Source organism: Elgaria multicarinata, chromosome 13, assembly GCF_023053635.1.
Source record: "Elgaria multicarinata webbii isolate HBS135686 ecotype San Diego chromosome 13, rElgMul1.1.pri, whole genome shotgun sequence".
In the NCBI taxonomy this organism is placed as follows: Eukaryota; Metazoa; Chordata; class Lepidosauria; order Squamata; family Anguidae; genus Elgaria; species Elgaria multicarinata.
In genome coordinates, this window is record NC_086183.1 from 28,744,278 (window position 1) to 28,763,678 (window position 19,401).

Consider the following 19,401-nt stretch of genomic DNA (forward strand, 5'->3'; position numbering starts at 1 on the left):
AAAATGAACCGAAGGATCATGGTTCCCAACTTCCGGCTCATTGCAGATTGCTGCCTGTGGGTCAGCCCTGACACATGTCCTCCATGGGCTCAACCATCCTAGCAGGAAACATGTTGTAAACGTCTGGATTTACACCTGCAATGGAATGAAGTGGACCAGAGGTGACGCCGTCCTGGGATGGCAGAATGGACTGTGCCATTTCCATCTGCAGTCAGGACATCGCATTTCTGAAGCTCCCCTAAGTAATGAAACTCCTCGCAAGCCTAAAACTGAGGCCTTAGCTAGATGAGGAGTTATCCTGGGCTGATACCCGGATCGCCCCTGTGCGTCCAGATGACGCACAGGGGATCCTGGGCTCAGGCAGGGATTATTATTATTATTATTATTATTATTATTATTATTATTATTATTATTATTATTTATTTATATAGCACCATCAATGTACATGGTGCTGTACAGAGTAAAACAGTAAATAGCAAGACCCTGCCGCATAGGCTTACAATCTAATAAAATCATAGTAAAACAATAAGGAGGGGAAGAGAATGCCAACAGGTACAGGGAAGGGTAAGCAGGCACAGGGTAGGGAAAAACTAACAGTAGAAAGTAACAGTAGAAGTCTGCACAACATCAAGTTTTAAAAGCTTTAGGAAAAAGAAAAGTTTTTAGTTGAGCTTTAAAAGCTGTGGTTGAACTTGCCCTGGGATAGTGGGCACCACTTTTGCCGCAGTATTTCCTGTGGTCTCGGGCTGAGCCTGAGACTGCGAGGGTGTGGCCCATGTAAGCAGTTTTTTCTGGCTCCGCATGCAATTACTCATGAGGAGCCGGGAGCCGCACATGGGGCTCAGCACTCCCCACGAGCACTGCGCCCATCGAGGGCAGGGTGGGGAGATCGGGGGCAGGTTGGGGGGATCGGGGAAACCTTTAAAAAAACCTTACCTGCGCGCACAAGCGTTCGTGCGCATCCGGTCCTTGAAAAAAAATGGCGGGCACGACGGCTCTCCTCGTCGCACCTGACGTCTAGCCTATGGTGAGATCCCGCAATAGTTGCATCGCAGGATCTCCCCTCCTCTCGCCCGGATTTTCATTTAGGTCTAGCAAAGGCCAAACATAGCAAGAAAAGGACTATGCAGACTCTTCCCCCCCCAGATGTGCTAGATTTCTTTATACAGTGTGTGAAGGTGTGTGTGTGTGGGAGAGATAATATGTAGGGGTGCATTTATTCCCAAGGTGGTTTCCCCAGCAGCAGCCTGAAGCGGTACCATCTGTTGTACCCCGTTAGACTATTCATTCTGCAGCATGTGGCCCCAACCCATGGAAATTGGAAATCAGAGCTCCCGGCTTCCATTCCCACCTTTTGGTGTCAGTGGGAGTCCGTGGACTTCCTTTAAGGAAGCTCTTTTTTGGAGTGGGTGGGGGAAGGCTTGGGTCTGGTCTGAATGATTTGGAGAAGGATGTGACATCCCCTGGGCTGTAAGAGTATATCTATTTTAGATCTAGAGCGATACATAAATATTGTAAATAAATAAATAAGAGTTGCTTGCCAGATTTTTGGAGGCAAGGATGGTGGAGTGTGTATTCCTCCATGTCTGGCTTCCATGGTCTGATTCTAGACTCTCTCTCTCTCTCTCTCTCTTCCATGTAAAGAACATGAACGTCCTCGTCCAGAATATTGTCGGATTTGAAGTCTGAAACAGCATCACCCAGCCCCTCCTACCACCTGTCCTCCAGAAGAGGAGCACCATATACATGGAAATCATGACGAAATAATCAACAGCATTCTGATGGCTCCGAAACACCAGCACCCATCCACACCCCCAAGGGCAGAAAAAGCCACCATATCTGCTGATGAAATTAAAGCCTCCAGTTCCCAGTTTTGACTGTAGCCACTTTCTTTAGGCAGTGATTGGTCTCTCCATATTCCTCTGCCTCACAGAGTTTATATAATAGAAAGATGGCTAAGCAGATGCTACAATAGCACCAACTTCAGCCATGAATATGTGGATCCTTAGGTACTGCAGGCTAGCGGGGGACCCCTAAGGGCAGGGGGAGGATGAACAAAAGCAGCAACGTGAGTACCGAGCATGCTCAGTTGACACAGAATGCTGTCTCATTTTTATTGGAAGGTGGAAAATGGGGGACAGAGATGGGATGAAAGAAACAGGACTCACTGGAACCCTAAACAGGATTACCTCGTAGTGCAACATTATAGTGCAAGTCTGACTTATAGAATTAATATTTATATATTTTTGTTATACCAACTGCGCCCTTATCTGGACGGAGATAGCCTCGCTACAGTTATCCATGCTCTGATAACCTTTCGTTTGGATTACTGCAATGCGTTATACGTGGGGCTGCCTTTGAAAACAGTCCGGAAACTTCAACTGGTACAAAACAGGGCAGCACGGTTACTAACAGGGACTGGCCAATGAGACCACATCATGCCAGTCCTTTTCCAGCTTCATTGGCTACCAGTCCAGGTCCGGGCCTGATTCAAAGTGCTGGTATTAACATTTAAAGCCCTAAACGGTTTGGGGCCAGGTTATCTGAAGGAACGCCTCCTCTCGTATGTACCTGCCCGGACCCTAAGGTCATCCTCAGAGGTCCTTCTCTGCGAGCCCCTGCCAAAGGAAATGATGCAGGTGGCTACCAGGAGGAGGGCCTTCTCTGCTGTGGCACCCCGGCTGTGGAATGAGCTCCCTAAGGAGGTTCGCTTGGCACCTACATTATATGCCTTTACACACCAGGTGAAGACCTTTTTATTCTCCCAGCATTTTAACAGTCTATAAATAAATTTTAACTTGGTGTTTTAAATTTGTAATTTGCATTGCTGCTGTTTTTATCTGGTTGAGCTTTTATATTGTATTTTATATTATGGTTTTATACTGTTGTTTTATACTTTGAATTGTTTTAATTTTTGTGACCTGCCCAGAGAGCTCTGGCTGTTGGGTGGTATAGAAATGTAATAAATAAATAACATTTCTATATCACTCAATATCTGAAGCTCTCTGGGCAGGTCACAGCAATTTAAATGTCAAAATGCATCATAATATATGTACAATATAAAATGTAAAAGCTTAAAACTATGATATAAAGCATATTATTATTGACACCTTGAACAGTTTTGTAGAAAGACAACTAATATGTTAATTCATAAATAGGTAAATAAGCCAACGAGGTGATGGTTCTTCTTCTGGGGGAAAGATCTACATCCAGATGAAAATGCCAGTGCTCATTTGCAAACCGTACCATGGGCTAAGAGCTTCTTTATATGAGTGATTTATTCCACGTTCATGATTGGTCACTCACGGATCCTTTACATGATGTTGTCAACCTCCAGGACCTCTTCCACATTTCCCCCCTTTTATCCCACTTTCAAAAAGATTGGAGATAAACTGTAATAAAAGTAAATAGCACTCTGTCGGCAGTGTTTAATGCTGAAGTAGCACTACAATACAGCCACTAGATAGTGGTATTTCACTGAAAATATAGAGCATTGCCAAGGAAGTTTTCAATTCCAAATCACCTGTTTGCCTATTGTAAAACCAGAAAGACTCCAGAAGAAGAAAGCCCAGTAAGGATGCAGGATTTTTGCTTAATGTAGAGAAGGTCTGAAATCCAAGAAGAGCATGACAGCATAAGGAATAGGGTGTTTAAAATATATCTGGCCGTATCATTCTATACCATTCACTTTCTTGTGCTCTTGGATTTTGTAAGTTAAACCCAACTGTGACCAACTTTCAGCTCTGCTGAAAGTCAGGGTGAAAGACCATGGTCCCACTAACAGAAGTAGCCTTAAACATCCCTTTACGGTGTATAAATATGCCTACGTTTGAAGCATTGACCATGGCTGGTGGGCATACTGCTTTGCAAAGCACCTTGGATAGCTCCTTTAGAGTGGTTCTGATTGAAACCCGGAGCAGATTCACTGTTCCACTGACATCGAAGCTACCAACCTCCACAGAAAATGAGGCTGTGGAGCACCAAATGCCAGCCCCCCAATATGCAAACAAACAAAGAAAAAACTGAACCCATGATGTAGTGGGAGATTCTGAAGTGCAGACACTCATCATGACTGTATCCATCACCACACCCAAAGGGATGTCCAAAAATGGAATTAGCTGTGTTGACCCATGCCTGTACCATGATGTGCACTCCCAAATGGTTCAATGGCAGTCAGAAAGGGGTCATGACTGGTAATGCCACAGCAGAGTCACAGCGAGGTAAGGAATGATCAGGACCCTGGACAGCACACTGTGGGGGCTACTGACTGGAGTGTTTCCTCACAGGGAGAGCTGTTGTCTCAGCAAGTGGAGTGTGAGCAACTGAGGTCTTAAAATGGCTGGCTGGCCCAGTACTTTCAGAAGCCCTGTCCTCCATTGGATGCTAGCTGTAGCCTTAAAAGGGACCGTGGTTATTTCTGTAGCCTGACGCTCCCAAATGGCTGGGTGTCAGAAGAAGCTGTACATGAGCCATCCTCACACTCTGAGGTTGCAGGCAGGGCTGAATTTTCAGGCCTGGAAGGTATATGAGTAGATAGTGAGGGTTCTACCTCAAGTGGGTTGACCAGTGGCTCATTGGGGTGCTGCTAAGCCTCTTAAAATAAGGGTGTCAGGCTTGTCCATTACCCAAGTGGTTTGCACTCATGCTTGGAACACTGGGTTGGAACATTGTTGTTGTTGAAAGATCAAAATTCAGAAAAGGGAGGGGCATAATGACCCTTAAGATAACAACCCCCCTGGGCCTAAAACCCTGAGCAGATGTACACATCTACAGTCAACCTGTCAATTGGGTTCCCCCCACTCCCACCATGGGGTTTCTTACCCCCTCAGCTCCCCATAGCTCACACCTCTGCTTTATTACCTCCTCCTGCTACCTGAGAGTTCACAATGGGGGGGGGCAGCACCTGGCAATATGGCATCCTGAACTGAAGTGGAGGAGACCTGGAGTGAGCGGTGAGTGGGTGGGCTTGGCTGGGTCTCCCAGTCACATAGAACATGGAGGGAGCCCAGGCACCCTGCTGGGCTCAAAGATAACCTGCCAGGATGTCCAAGATGCTCCCAAGGGTGGCAGGAATATCATGCAGACACCGCTTGGCAGTGGGGGGGCCTCAAGGTGTGAGAGACGCTGGCCAATGTTCCTTCTAGCAGGTGAGGGAATTGGGACGCTATTGGGGATGTGAGAAGGGGGCGCTGACACAGTGATGGTGTGTGTGTGGGGGGGACTCAGGTCTTAAACGGTAGCTTAGAGAGACGAGCTCTTTATAAAGAGCTGGCATGACTAACGGCTGCCTCCATGCAAGCCAGGCCTCTCAAATCCTGAGAAGATGACACAACAATGATTCATGGAAAAACAGAAGTGATAAAATATAGGGATGTCGTGGACATCCAACTGGGTCTGAGGGTCTGATGGACTCCCTTGTTGTGCCCACCTCCCTGGATCCAGTTGGGCACTCGCAGCGCATTCGCTGGCTCACGGGTCAAGCGCCCACGCCGCCCAAGCAGAGCTGGACAGAGGAGGAGCCGGTTGGCATGGGCCTACGATTTTGAGGGGGGGCATTCCGAGTCCCCCTGGGCAAAGTTGCTTGGTTTTTCTATTGTTGTTGATGAATTTGCCCAAAGAAAAGCACGTAAAGCATTTCTAAGTGTGAAGAAGTGATGACTTGTATACATCTTAAATAAAAGTTCTAGTTCATATGTATTTAGAACTGATTAAAAAAATACTTAATGAGCAGTTTGAAATCTACATTTCCCATCTGGCCCAGGCCTACTACCAGCTTTGCCCAGCCCTGCACCCAAGGAGTGCCTTTATGGCCACCCTTTACACAAGTGGGGGAAATTATGCAATTTCCGGATCCTTCATTGTTGTGTACAATGGAGGCTCCGGACGAGAGCAGATGGGCCTGCGATGTTGTCAGACGCTTGGTGAGCCGCAAAAGATGCTTGTGCAGCACCACAAGTGTGGCCGAGTGGTGGCGTGGCACGCGGCCAACAAATTGGACACAGGTGATTTCACCCATTCCTAATAAAATATCCCTTTCTCCCTTTTTCTTAGCAGTATGAATTTGGAATCCTTTCCTGATACTTTGATCATAAAAGTGCAAGCGTTGCTGTTTGTTATCCTTCCTTGGTGTTAGACTTGAAACTGAATGTCTGTCCCTTGCCCGGCCTGTGGGCCTCTTCCTTGAACTGATGGCTACCTCTTCCCTCTCCTCTGCCCCCCACTCCGACAGGCCACATCTTGACTTCTTCCTGCTTCCTGTTGACTCAAGCCGAGACCATTAGTATTGCTGTCACAGTGGAACCGTGGTTACCTGTGGTAGGAAAAGAAGTCACCCTAATGCCAGCGGGAAAGATGGACGACGTTTCCTCCTGCTGCTGGTTTCATGAGCAAATGTCTGAGAAGAATGAAATTTCGATCTACTGGCCACCGCCAACTTCTGAACATCATCATGGAGTTGCCTACACCGGGCGGGAGACCATAAACCTGGATTGCTCCTTGCACATCATTAATCTAACCAACATGGATACTGGCTACTACATAATACACAAGCACAAAAATACAACAGATACGTCTGAAATGGGGAAGATATTCTTACTTGTTGCAGGTAAATATCTTATGTACCCTTTATAAGTAAGTATCATGAAAGGCTTAGAGGAGGGATGGGAGAAGGTAGAGTAGGATCTACTGGCAGATCTCTGGGCAATTTACAGTGGATTCGCAAGGTTCTCCAATTTCCAGTTGTTGAACAAAAGGCATTCACCCAATGGGGTTCAGTAGATAATTGTCTGTGAGCCATGAGCTACCATTTTGCATCTGGCTCCTGTTGGTCAACTTGAAGGTTCTAGTAAAAAAGTAGATCCCACAAGCCTGAAGTCTCCCTCCACTGGCTGAAAGACCTATCAGTCAGCTTTGTTGTCTCTCTTCAACAAGGACATAAGAGGAACAGGAAACTCCTGACTCCTCCCAGATGCAATGAAGTCCAGTGCCACCTAGTGGCTAAACTATATAATGGCACTATCCGCACAGTAACACAGGCCAATGTTATTGCAGATGGGAATGGGATTGAGAGTGTGTGTGAGTCACGGCTTTCATTCCACAGACCACTTAATGAAGCCATCTTTAAAGTGAGATTTGACCTTCTCAGCTCACACTCTTAGGCCTCAGCTAGACCAGGGTTTTTTACGGTGACAATCTCGTGATTTTATGATTGTGAGATTGTCGCCCTGGTCTACATGTGACGCGCGACATCGCGCCCGCCATTTTGGGTTTTTTTGGTTAAAGCAGACGGAGCGCACAAGTGCTCGTGTGAAAAATGGTGAGCTTTTTCTTTAAAAATTACTTTCCCCATTCCCCCACCCCACCCTAGATGGGCACAGAGCTCCTGAAGAGCTCTGTGCCCTGTGCGCAGTTCCTGGCTACTCGCGGTTACTCACGAGGAGCCGGGACAAACTGCGGTGCCCGCCCACACGTTCTGCAGTCTCAGGATCAGCCTGAGACCATGGAAAAAGCAGGCTAGAAGTGTATGGTGAGATCCCAGGGAAATGGAGGGGTGATCCCACAGGGGTGATCCCTGGGATATCGCCCTATCTAGCTATGGCCTTAGTCTTGATACTGTGCCAGGTCACAAGCAAATGAGGAACCTTCACAGTGAGAGGCTGTTGAGAGAAACGGGGATGAGAAGAAAAAATGATCTTGTTATTCCTGGATACCAGACTGTGCCAATTCAACTGGTAGATTTGCGTGTCCAGGGATATTGGGGAGGACAGAGATGCCTGATGGACCTGAGAAAGGCCACAGCAAGGCATCAGGGTCCCACTTCCCAGTTCTCATGTGCTCTTTCCTTGTGTCTTCAGGAGAAAGCAGAACAGCACCCCAAAAGTATGTTCTAAGTGCAAAAGCCGTTGCAGAGACTGTGATTTGCTGTCTTTTCATGGTGATGATCTTCATAAGCCTGCTTGTTTACCTGACCTTGAGAACCACTGAAAGGTAACATCCATTAATTTATCATTGAGGGGGAGGTCACATATGTGTGCTATATAAACTGTGTGCTGTGTGAGTCAGATAGGGATATAAACAGGATTTTAGGATTGACAACTGAGAGAGAGAAGGAGAGAGAGAGGGAGGGAGGGAAGGAGGTCTGTGGTGATTGATTGAGAGTGTGATCTAGAATATTGTGTAATAAAGAACATATATTGATAGAGTCATTAAGAAATTACTTGTTTATTATTCAACAACTTATCACTTTAATTAATGACATGATAGCACTCTTCAAATACTTAAAAGGTTGTCACACAGAGGAGGGCCAGGATCATTTCTCGATCCTCCCAGAGTGCAGGACACGGAATAATGGACTCAAGTTAAAGGAAGCCAGATTCCGGCTGGACATCAGAAAAAACGTCCTGACTGATAGAGCAGTACGACAATGGAACCAGTTACCTAGGGAGGTTGTGGGCTCTCCCACACTAGAGGCACTCAAGAGGCAGCTGGACAACCATCTGTCAGGGATGCTTTAGGGTGGATTCCTGCATTGAGCAGGGGGTTGGACTCGATGGCCTTGTAGGCCCCTTCCAACTCTACTATTCTATGATTCTATGATAAAGATTTCTTTATTTATAAAATCCTATGCCCTCTGCTCTTGGCTACATAAGAGGGTGATAATAAAGGGAACAGGGTTGGACCTCAGCCTTAAGGATCCTGTTGGCACTGAAACCCAGCGTGTGAGAGAAAGTGGTTCCTGATAGTCCTGCCTTCCTCAACCTGGGGCACTCCAGATGTGTTGGACTACAACTCCCAGAATGCCCCAGCCTGGCTGGGGCATTCTGGGAGATGCAGTCCAACACATCTGGAGCGCCCCAGGTTGAGGAAGGCTGTGCTAGGGTGAGAAAAGCCTTAGAGAAGGGGGATTCTCACTAAGAGAAGTCAGGAATGCCCCGATGTATGTTAGCACTGTCATAATGAGCTCCTGCACTAAGAAATGCACTGCTACGTCACTGCTAACAAGGCATCTGCAAAAGGGAAAAACAAGAGCAAAACAGGTTCATTGGGTGACAGATTGGGAAGCCAAGACAACCTTCTCACTCCAGAACTCTTTATTCCCCCCTTCTTTCTTAGAAATGTCGATCATTCTTCAATGTTGACTCTGAGCTGATTCAAGTAAGTACCAGGCCTACAGCAAGATGGACCTTGAATGCTTTTAATCTCCTAGAACTCATTTGTTGATATGGATCACCATAGCTGCCTACAATGTAGGACTCTTCTGGTGGTGAGGGGCTATGAAGACTCTCATGATGAGCGCCTGGACTTCAAAATTTACTGCTATGCCATTGGTTAGAAAAGTAGCCATGTCTAGGCCTTTGGAGATATTGCTAGTAGGATGTGGGTGCTTCCAGTTCTGGTTTCTAAGCTCTGATTCTTAACCGGCTCTTTTCCAGGTCCAAAAAAGAAGATGGAATCCTTGTTGTCTAGAATATAGTCAACAATGAAGTCCAGAAGAGCCTCAACCAGCTCCATGGATGCTGTGATGTCACACACTTCCCAAAGAGGGGCGCTGCCTACTTGGAAATTAAGTAGACCCATCCAGACACCCAGCGGCAAAAGAAACCACCAGATACGCTGATCAAAATAAAGGCCTCCAGTATCCACTTCTGACTGCATCCAGTTGGGATGGGCCAACCATCTCCAATCTGGGATCCTTCATATGTTTTTGACTTCCTCCCATCAGCTCTGGCCAGCATCCCCAAGGGGCAGGAATACTGGGAGTCGTGGTCCAGAATATCTGGAAGCCACCAAGTTGAGGTAGGCTGGGATGGACAGTGCTGGGTCAATATTTTGGGGAACGCTTAAACAAGCAGGCCATTTCCTGAGTGAATCCACCTCTACTACATTTCTGTTGCTTCCCCTTCACTTGCCCTCTCCCCAATGGGCCCGATCCACCAGGAACTGTGGGCAAGGCGAATACTGGCTCATGATCTTTCTCCTGCCTTCTGTCACTGCTCTGTTGTTTGGACAGGACAGGTGAGCAGATGAATTAATAGTGTGTGTTCACAAGCAAGCCTAACCCCACTTTCCATACCAACAAATCTGTGGGTGTTCATATTGTAGTGGAATGGGGAAGGGAGAATAATCTTACCCCACAAAATAGCATGGTTTCCCCAAATTTGCTACCTGATTAGGTCTCCTCTATTGTGCCACTATTTTGCTATTAAAAATAAAAAAGACAAAAAAGACAAAATCATTAAATAAAGCCTCCCCCCCTACTTTCCCAGAGAAACAGAAACTGACACTGGGATCCTGTAAGAGTAGCTATTCAAGGGGCAACAAATAATTTATTCCTTACTAATCCCCAACCCGCAAGCAACAGGAAACAATAAAATCACCAAGATTTGCAAAGGGGGATTCTGCGGACTTGTAGACCATTATTTCACTTTTTGAGGAGGTATTTTGTGCAAATTTTGTTTTTAAATATGAGTGTGTCAACATCCCTTTTGTTATCTCCAGGTTATGACGGCTAGGTGCTGTCACAGTTTAAGTCTAGTGAGAAGCAGATGCAAGTAGCGCAGATAAGAGAATGTAAATGAAATCCATCATTTCTATATCATTTTTCATTAATCACCCCAAGGCAGTGTACAAAGAAAAAGAAGACAATATAAATATGTAAAGACTCTAAAACATGCAAGACTGAAGTAATAAAACAAATCATTAAAAGAAGAAAATAGAGCCAAGGTCTAGGACAACATAAAATCAAATACCAACCACTGGAATTAAATACCAGCAAAGGCTTGGGTGCAAAAATTGAGTGTTTGAGAGGCACCGAAAGATCATAAACGTCAGCACCTGCCAGAGTTCAAGTGGAAGGCCATTCCACCGGGGAGGGGGATGCCACCACAAAGAAGTCCCATTTTCTGGTTGACACCAAGTGCACCTCTCCAAACTCTGACACAACCAGGAGGGCCTCTCCAGCCAATAGGAGTGATCTAGAAGAATACCAAGGAAGAATGTACTCCTCTAGGTAACTTGGCCCTATACAGTTCAGGGCCTTACAGATCAAAACCAAAACTGTGAACCTGGCCTGGATAATAATAATAATAATAATAATAATAATAATAATAATAATAATAATAATAATAATAATATAACCAGTAGCCACTGCTACTCCTTTAGGTGTGGTGTTATATGCATACGAAATATATCTTCCCTACTACTTACACTACATTCAATTATGTAAGGTATATCTAATCCATGTTAAATTAGGAATGGCTTTTTCTAAGGCCAGGTTGAATATTTTATCCCTTGCAGAGTGGAAGAACTGAATTAAGGGTTGCCTAGAAGAAGCTGAATCCATTACTGTAATTCTCTGCTCGCTGAAGATCTTGTTCACCTGTAAAAGAGAGACAGGCATATGCGTGGGAAATGAGTCTCCAAGCAGGACTTCATTTGATGTATTTTCAAGGCTGGAACTCAGCCCTAGAATTAGAGGCTTCCTCTGGACATGTGCAGAGTGTATTTGTCTCCAAGAAGGACTTCATTTGAGCCAGGATCCGTCCTAGGATGTATTTTCAAGGCTGGAACTCAGCCCTAGAATTAGAGGCTTCCTCTGGGCATGTGCAGAGTGACGCATGTAGGGCAGGGCTTCAGGGTAAAGCTCCAGAGATCTATGCAGCAGAGCCTCCAAATGCAGTAGGGCTTGCTAACAACATTTTAAAAGCAGTGAAGTAATACACATGACAGTGGAGGCTACTGGCTCCAAATTCAGTGGGGTTGTGAGTCCATTCTGGGTTTCTGTCAGAGCGAGCCAGAACTCTGAAGGAGGTATCCAAGGTGCTGAACATATTTTGTTGATAAGGTTCAGCACCTTGGACAGCTGCTTTAGAATTAATAGCTCCGGTGCCACGAGCCTCCACTGGCACATGACCATGCCTAAAGGTGTTTGTGTGTAAGAGCATTAAGAGCTTCGGTGTCTAAACATGATCACCGCTGCAGTGATGCTCAGTTTTAGGCCAGAAGGCCTAATAGAACAAATGGTCTTCCCAGTAAGCAAACTGGGGGCCCTGCTCTTGTTTTATTCTGTTTCCTTTTCAGAAACAAGAGTCCTGGTACAAAGAAGGGTCCAAAAAAGAAGAGGTCTTACTTCTCCAGCTCTTGATACAGAGACTCATCTCCATACTGCAGCTCCTGGAGAGAAAGCAGAGAGAGAAATTTGTGGGAAGCTGAAATCCATAAAACTCGTCCCAAGAATGACCTGGTTCTTTAGGGCTTAGCATAGAACAGCAATCCGTTCACCTGTCCCTCTTTATCAGGAGCAGGCAGCTCACTCCTATAAGAAGCTGCCTGATAATGAGTGAGACCCTTGGCCTGAAATTTGGGGCAGCCCTGCCCCCAGCAAAGTCCCCACGTTTAAGGAACTGACACGCAGCTTGGCTCGCTAATCGAAGCCAAGCCACGTCCATCGTGGGAATCCATCAGGCCCCAAAAGGGATGGATTTTTCCACAATGGACATTTACCTGGTATGTGATGCTGGAGTCGTCGGGATTCTCAGGCTTGCTCTGAAAAAAGGGGGAAACAGAATAGAGCAATTATATGCAGGGTCGTGTATGCTGTACACTTCAAAAATAAAAAAATAAAGTCCAAATGTGTTCATTGAGAAAAACGATCTGGATAGGACCACAGCCTCCCTCCAGAGACCTTACTTTGGGCAGGTGAATGCAGAGGCAGTGGTTGTGAGCAGAAGATGCTCTCTGCACTTCTGGGGAGACTGAGAAGGAGGCCATTTTCTGTTAAGGGTAATCTGTAAGAGCTACATCTGACAGGTGGGCATGGCTGAATCTGGTGGTGGGTGGGGCCATAGCCCAAAGTGGGTGGAGCCATCCCTTTCCTTGTGCTCTCTCTCTCTCTCTTTCCGCAATCTCTTTCTCTCCCCATCTCTCCCTCTTCCTCCCTGTCCGTCATTCTCACCAGAGGTGTGAACTAATTACTCTCAGAGAGCTATTAAAGTTAGGCCATGGGCTGCAATGGGTTGGCCCATGGGCCATATGCTGTCCTAGAGACTAGGGGTGTGCACGGACCCCCCACTCCGCTTCACTTTCAGATCTGCCATTTTTGGATCGGGCCGCTCCGCCCCGCCCCCATTCCGCCTGTGCCCACTCCGCTCCGCTCGGAGCTCCGGATCCGGATCGGAGCTCCGTTCCCCCCCCCCATAGGGGAGGTTACCGGGCCCTGCCGCCATCGCCGCCCATGCGGCGACGGCGGCAGAGCCCGGTAAGGGACCAAGGGAGAGGGGAACTTTACCTGCCTCCGTCAGCGGTCCGTCGCCATCTTCAATTGAGCCCGCGGTTCCACCAGGAAGTCTGGGCCGCAAGCGGCCCAGACTTCCTGCTGGAACCACGGGCTCAATTGAAGACACTGACGGACCACGGATGGAGGCAGGTAAGGGAGAGGAGGGCGGGGGGGGATTACCGGGCCCTGCCGCCGTCGCCGCATGGGCGACAGCGGCAGGGCCTGGTAAACCCCACTTACCTTTCCGGCGGAGCTCCGGATCGAGGCGAAGGATCCGCCTTCACCTCGATCTTCTTCGCCACGCTCCGCCAGCCCCCCAATCCTCTTCGCCTCCGCCTTAAGGGCAGGCGAAGCCCCCCGCTCCGCTCCTGCATCTACGGTCCGATTAGAAGCGGAGCACATCCCTACTAGAGACCCTGGTTGCTCACCCCTGATGTAGTTTCTAATCCTTCTGAGCGTGGCCCACAGGACTGGCATCCTAAAGCACAAAACGTGTCACTGTTGGCACTAGAAAAATGTGGAATGCTGAGAAAGGAAACCATATGCAATTGCAGGAATTACTCACTGAGGACCCCGCTGATTGGGCTGGGGGCAACTCCACATACAAGGATGGGATTGACATTGGCGGTGGTGGCGGCTTCTTCCTCCAAGCACGGGCACCTGGGCATAAGGTAAGCACTGGGGGGAATCACATCTTTTGACAAATTGAAGTAAGATCCAACAATCAACCTGGTCAACTTCTGGGCATGGAATGGGAGTTGGTGGGGGGGCCTCTTGTCCTTTGCTTCAGGCAGCGAACTGCCTTGGTCCAGCCACAAAGCTTCCTCCTGTGATGCTTCCAAACACAGGAACCCACTCCCTTTGGAGTTGTGACCGGTCCCCACCTTCTCTGTGGTCAGGAAAGGGGTTCGGAGGCTCAAATTTTAAGGCTCAGATTGGCAGTTGGATCTTACTTTACCACTGGCTTCCTCTACTGCACTAAAGGGAAGCAAGTAGCTTAGGCAGGACAGGCTCTGGAGTACCCATACAGCTCTGTCCTCCACTCCTGGACATAGAATCACAGAATAGTAGAGTTGGAAGGGGCCTATAAGGTACGCACACATTCACATTTTTTTTCAAGCCAGTTCCCTGAATAAATCATTTTTGTGCACATTTTTGTGTGTTTCAAATCCACACATTTTTGTGCGTATCTTTTAAGATGCATGTATTTTTGGTATGTATTTATTGGGACAGGGAGGAGTCAAACCACTGTGCAAACTTCAGAAACCTATGTATTTCAGTGGCAAACTGTGTTCCAGTTTGTGTGGGTTTGGAAAGCCCACACTGAAATGCAAAACAAACCAGTTCCTCACCCCTCGTCACCGTTCCCTGCCCAGGAATTTATTTATTTATTTCTTTATTAAATTTATATACCGCCCCATAGCCAAAGCTCTCTGGGCAGTTTACAAAAGTTAAAAACAGTGAACATTAAAAAGTATACAAATTTAAAACCATCAAAAATATAAAAACAACAGTGTAAAGCAGTATCCATTTTAAACAACAACAGTTCTGGGGTCCATTAAAAAACCCCACAAACTTAGCATATGTTGTTAAATGCTATTAAATGCCTGGGAGAAGAGACAGGTCTTGACCTGGTGCCGAAAAGATAACAATGTTGGCACCAGGCGAGCCTCATCGGGGAGATCATTTCAGAATTGGGGGGCCACCACCGAAAAGGCCCTCTCCCTTGTTGCCATCCTCTGAGCTTCCCTCGGAGGAGGCACTTGGAGGAGGACCTTAGATGTTGTGCGCAGTGTATGGGTTGGTTCATGTCGGAATTCCACTGGTCTATGCCTAATAAGATACTACTCACAGAAATAGCACAGCAGGGTAACAATCAAAATTATTCCAGCCACCAAGCCAATCACGATACCAGCAATGACTTTCCTAGGAAGCATCAAATGAGTCGAAGTTTCTGGAACAGAAAGGCACAATGGTATGAACTTTACCCTCTAGTACAGCCTTTCTCAACCTGGGGCACTCCAGACGTGTTGGACTGCATCTCCCAGAATGCCCCAGCCAGCTGGCTGGGGCATTCTGGGAGTTGTAGTCCAACACATCTGGAGCACCCCAGGTTGAGAAAGGCTGCTCTAGTACATAAGAATAGCGGCTGATTTGACCCTACATTTAGCTAGCATGTTTTGCCCTGAAAAGAACTGTGGGTTTCATCTTTAGTAAGAGGCCTACGTAGTCTCTGTTACAGCCTCTGCAGTCCCCTCAAAGAACTCAGGTATTAAAGCTGCAGTCCTGTATGCACATCAACATGGGAAGAAGCCCCCTTGAGAAAACATGGATACGTTCCTAGAGAGGGGGTATAGGAATGGACTCCCCGAAATTCTGCTGCTTTCATTTCTGTGGCAGGTAAGGCAGTCAAGGACTTTACCTTTTGCTGTTGTGATCTTCACAGTTACAGAAGCCGAGTACGTGATGTCGGTTTCAGGGTTGTACACACAGCATTTATACTCCCCTTCACTTCCCCAGGATGTCAAATTAATGGTCAAGTTACTGCTGGTCACATTCACATTGGTGTTATTGAAAAACCAGCTGTAACGTGGTGCAGGAATCGAGTCAGCGTTGCAGGTGAGAGTCAGAAGGGAACCTAACAGCTGGGTTATGTTTCCAGGGGGGCTTATTTTGACCGAGTTGGGATCATCTACAACAGAAAAAAAAAATGTTGAGAGAAGGAAGAGAAATCAAAGCGAAAATCAGGAAGGACAGCGTTTCAGTATGGGGGTGGGGGAACTATTGCTTTTTATTGATTTTCACAACGTTTGTATCCTGCCTTTCTTCCATCATGGAAGTGAAAATTCAATTCCCAACATGATGTTCTCTTCCAAATTCTGGAACATTCTAGGGGAATGTCTTTGATGAGGAGGGAAGGGGGGATGATCTTGCAATATGCTGATCGTGAGATCCTCCTCTTTGTCCACACGTGGTGCGCGATGTCCAGGGAGGAAGGAGGACATCATGCCCGCCATTTTTAATTATGATTGAAGACGAGCGCATGAGCACTCCAATGATTTTTTTTAATGATCCTGCTCCCCCCCTCCACCCCCAATGGGCACGGAGCGCTTGAAGAGCTCTGTGCCACGTGCCCAGTTCCCGGTTCCTTGCATTTACTCGTGAGGAGCCAGGATGAAACTGGGATGGTCACCCACACCTCCCACGGGATCATCCCAAGACCATGGGAAAAATCGGGCTAAAAGCCCTCCCGGTTATCCAGGGGAAATGGAGGGATCTTCCCTCCCTGCCCCCAGGATCCCCTGTGCATCATGTGGATGCACATGGATGATCCTGGGGCAATCCCCGGGATAAGGCATGGTGTAGACGTGCCCTAGGAATATCCTGGAATGTTCTAGCAACATGGGCATGACTGAGACCTAGTTCTCAGAGTGAAATTCCATGTGATCCATGACTGGATCTCCCCGTTTTCATTTTTAGTTCAAAGCAGTTGGGGTGGGGCGTCTGACTTTGATTAGCGCAACAGTGCTGGAGAAGGGGGCAGCCCCACAGCACTTTCCTGATCTAGCCCCCCATGCCACCCAGGACTGCGTCAGAATCCGACAAGGGTGGAGCTTGTCAACGCTATGATGCCTTCCCCTTGCCATCACTGACAAGAAACGGGCTTCTGTGAAGTTCCCTCTACAGAGGAGGTCCCACACTTGCCATGTCCAGGGAGTGGTGTGTCCTTGACAAGAGTGGTCATCTCTGATCTTCCCGGGGCCAAGACCAACTGGAGAGAGCAGCTCAGGACAGCAGAAGCTGAAAGGACGAAAATAAACATGAATGCAAAGCGTTACATTACCTGTTCTTTATCTCCTCTAGGGTCTTTAAAGTTCATTCCCTATCTCCCCATTCCAAATCATGTAGAATTCCCAAATACAGTTCTCAGCCTTTTGGCCAGCAAACCCCCCCTGTGTCTTGAACACTGCAGCTGATGAACAAACACAGCTTTCCCCAGCGTGGTGATGCAGCGATGAAAAGACCATTTTATCTCCACCAGCCATGCCATTTGATGCCGTTTCGGGACAAGCCAGAGCGCTCCAGCTCACTGCCCTGTCCAGCTCACCTCTCTTACCTACAAGAAGAAACATTTGCCAAGGCTCCTTCCTTGGACTGGCAAGCTGACGTTCCATTGATGTCCCTCACATGCCCTGAGCATGGAGCGAAATGATGGTCCTTGCGATGTCCGAGCTCCAGTACCAGCAAATACCCTTGGGGGCTAAGAGAATCTCTCTCCCTAAATTCCCTCTGCTTTGCCGTGTCCCACCTGGACACCTGCTGTGCAGAGGGATGCAGCAATGAGATGGTGGGGTGATGGCTGAGTTTGACAGGCTGGAGAAAAATAGGGTGGGCCTCTCACTCATCACCCCAAAAGAGGAAATGCATCACCAAAACAAAATGAGGACAGAAGAGGACAGTGATTTGCATAACATTTGCATATGCAAATATACACATAGAGGTGCACATTTAGAAATAACTATGATAATAGAAATACAAGACATCTCACCCTAGTGGAAAGTCTGCTGAGTGTCAAGAGACAGTATCAAGGTCCCTGCTGCTCTGCCTTTGTGTGTGTGTGTGTGTGTGTGTGTGTGTGTGTGTGTGTGTGTGTGTACGCGTGTATGTGAACCAGACTTGGACTGGAGACAGTTTGCCAAACAGAGGACACCTTTAAACAGAGGACTGTCCTCTGCCACCTCTCCAAAACAGGGGATAGGCCTCTGTAAATTAGGACACCTGTTGGCCAATCTAGGAGGACAACCAGGATGGAGGGCAACCAGGATGATCAGGGGTCTGGAAACAAAGCCCTATGAAGAGAGAACTGGGCATGTTTAACCTGGAGAAGAGAAGATTGAGGGGAGACATGATTGCACTCTTCAAAGACTTAAAAGGTTGTCACACAGAGGAAGGCCAGGATCTCTTCTCGATCCACCCAGAGTGCAGGACACGGAATAACGGGCTCAAGTTAAAGGAAGCCAGATTCCAGCTGGACATCAGGAGAAACTTCCTGACTGTTAGAGCAGTATGACAATGGAATCAGTTACCTAGGGAGGTTGTGGGCTCTCCCACACTGGAGGCATTCAAGAGGCAGTTGGACAACCATCTGTCAGGGATGCTTTAGGGTGGATTCCTGCATTGAGCAGGGGGTTGGACTCAATGGCCTTGTAGGCCCCTTCCAGCTCTGCTATTCTATGATTCTATGACATATACATCATTGATTCCTCTCTTTGGATCCTTTCAAAGTCTCAAACAAGCTAATCCTGGCTGATACCCACTATGCAAAACACGCGACGTGAGTGCAACAAGGATTCCTGTGTGAAGCGAGTGGCAGGCAGGCCACCCACTCAGGGAAAGGTCACAGGGGTCACTGTTACCCTTCAATGAAACTCATTTTTCCAAGTCCAACTGTTTGCTTATGGTTCCTGATTTGCATGCTGCACACACCCAGCAAAGGCCTGTTTGGAACATGCAAGGGAATGAGCCACAGGACTAAGCCGCAATGGTAAAGGAGCCAGTGCTTCTGAACATGTACAGAGTGCGTTTTCCATAGGCACCCCACACATAAGGTGGCAAGCTTCAAAACTCAGGTTTGCACCCCAGTGCCTCTTCAAAATAGGGGGCAGCCCACATGTTGACGAGCTTTGATAGAAGCATGATTTGCAAACATTATTCTTGCCCTACCTGAGCCGGGGGGGGTTTCCTGCTCAAACTGTAGTTAATAAACCTGCTCAGCTCCTGTGCATTTTTCTTCTAGAGACGCGGTGGCAAAAGTAGGGGAGCAGAGTAGATTATGGCTGTGAATGACGGAGTGGATGGCAGGAACCCAAGCAGCCAAGCTTAGGTGGAAAAGAAGGAAGATGGAGTAGAAGGCAGCGAAAGAAACAGGAAAGTGGGGCAATATCACATACTAGCTTTCTTAAACGAAGCAGCCATTCATTTGGCAATGGGCTTCTTCTTCTTCCTCTTCTTCTTTTAATGTAATAAGTTTAGTCATGCAAGATTATCCAATTTATTTTTGGTTTTTCATGTACGTGGGGTTACGGTACAAACAATTACAAAAGTAATTGGAGGGTCCCTTTACCCAT

The 19,401-nt window shown here is 47.3% G+C and overlaps 1 protein-coding gene across 1 annotated transcript; it reads right to left on the reverse strand.

Annotated features, from left to right (window-relative positions):
* Positions 1-11,061: 11,061 nt before the first annotated feature.
* On the reverse strand, positions 11,062-19,401 carry LOC134407801 (carcinoembryonic antigen-related cell adhesion molecule 5-like). The gene is made up of 7 exons (XM_063139748.1): positions 19,398-19,401; positions 15,696-15,965; positions 15,126-15,227; positions 13,839-13,933; positions 12,502-12,543; positions 12,128-12,171; positions 11,062-11,377 (listed from the first exon to the last, which is right to left on the reverse strand). The coding sequence occupies exons 1-7, from the start codon at positions 19,399-19,401 to the stop codon at positions 11,374-11,376; spliced, it is 561 nt and encodes a 186-aa protein (XP_062995818.1). The 3' UTR covers positions 11,062-11,373.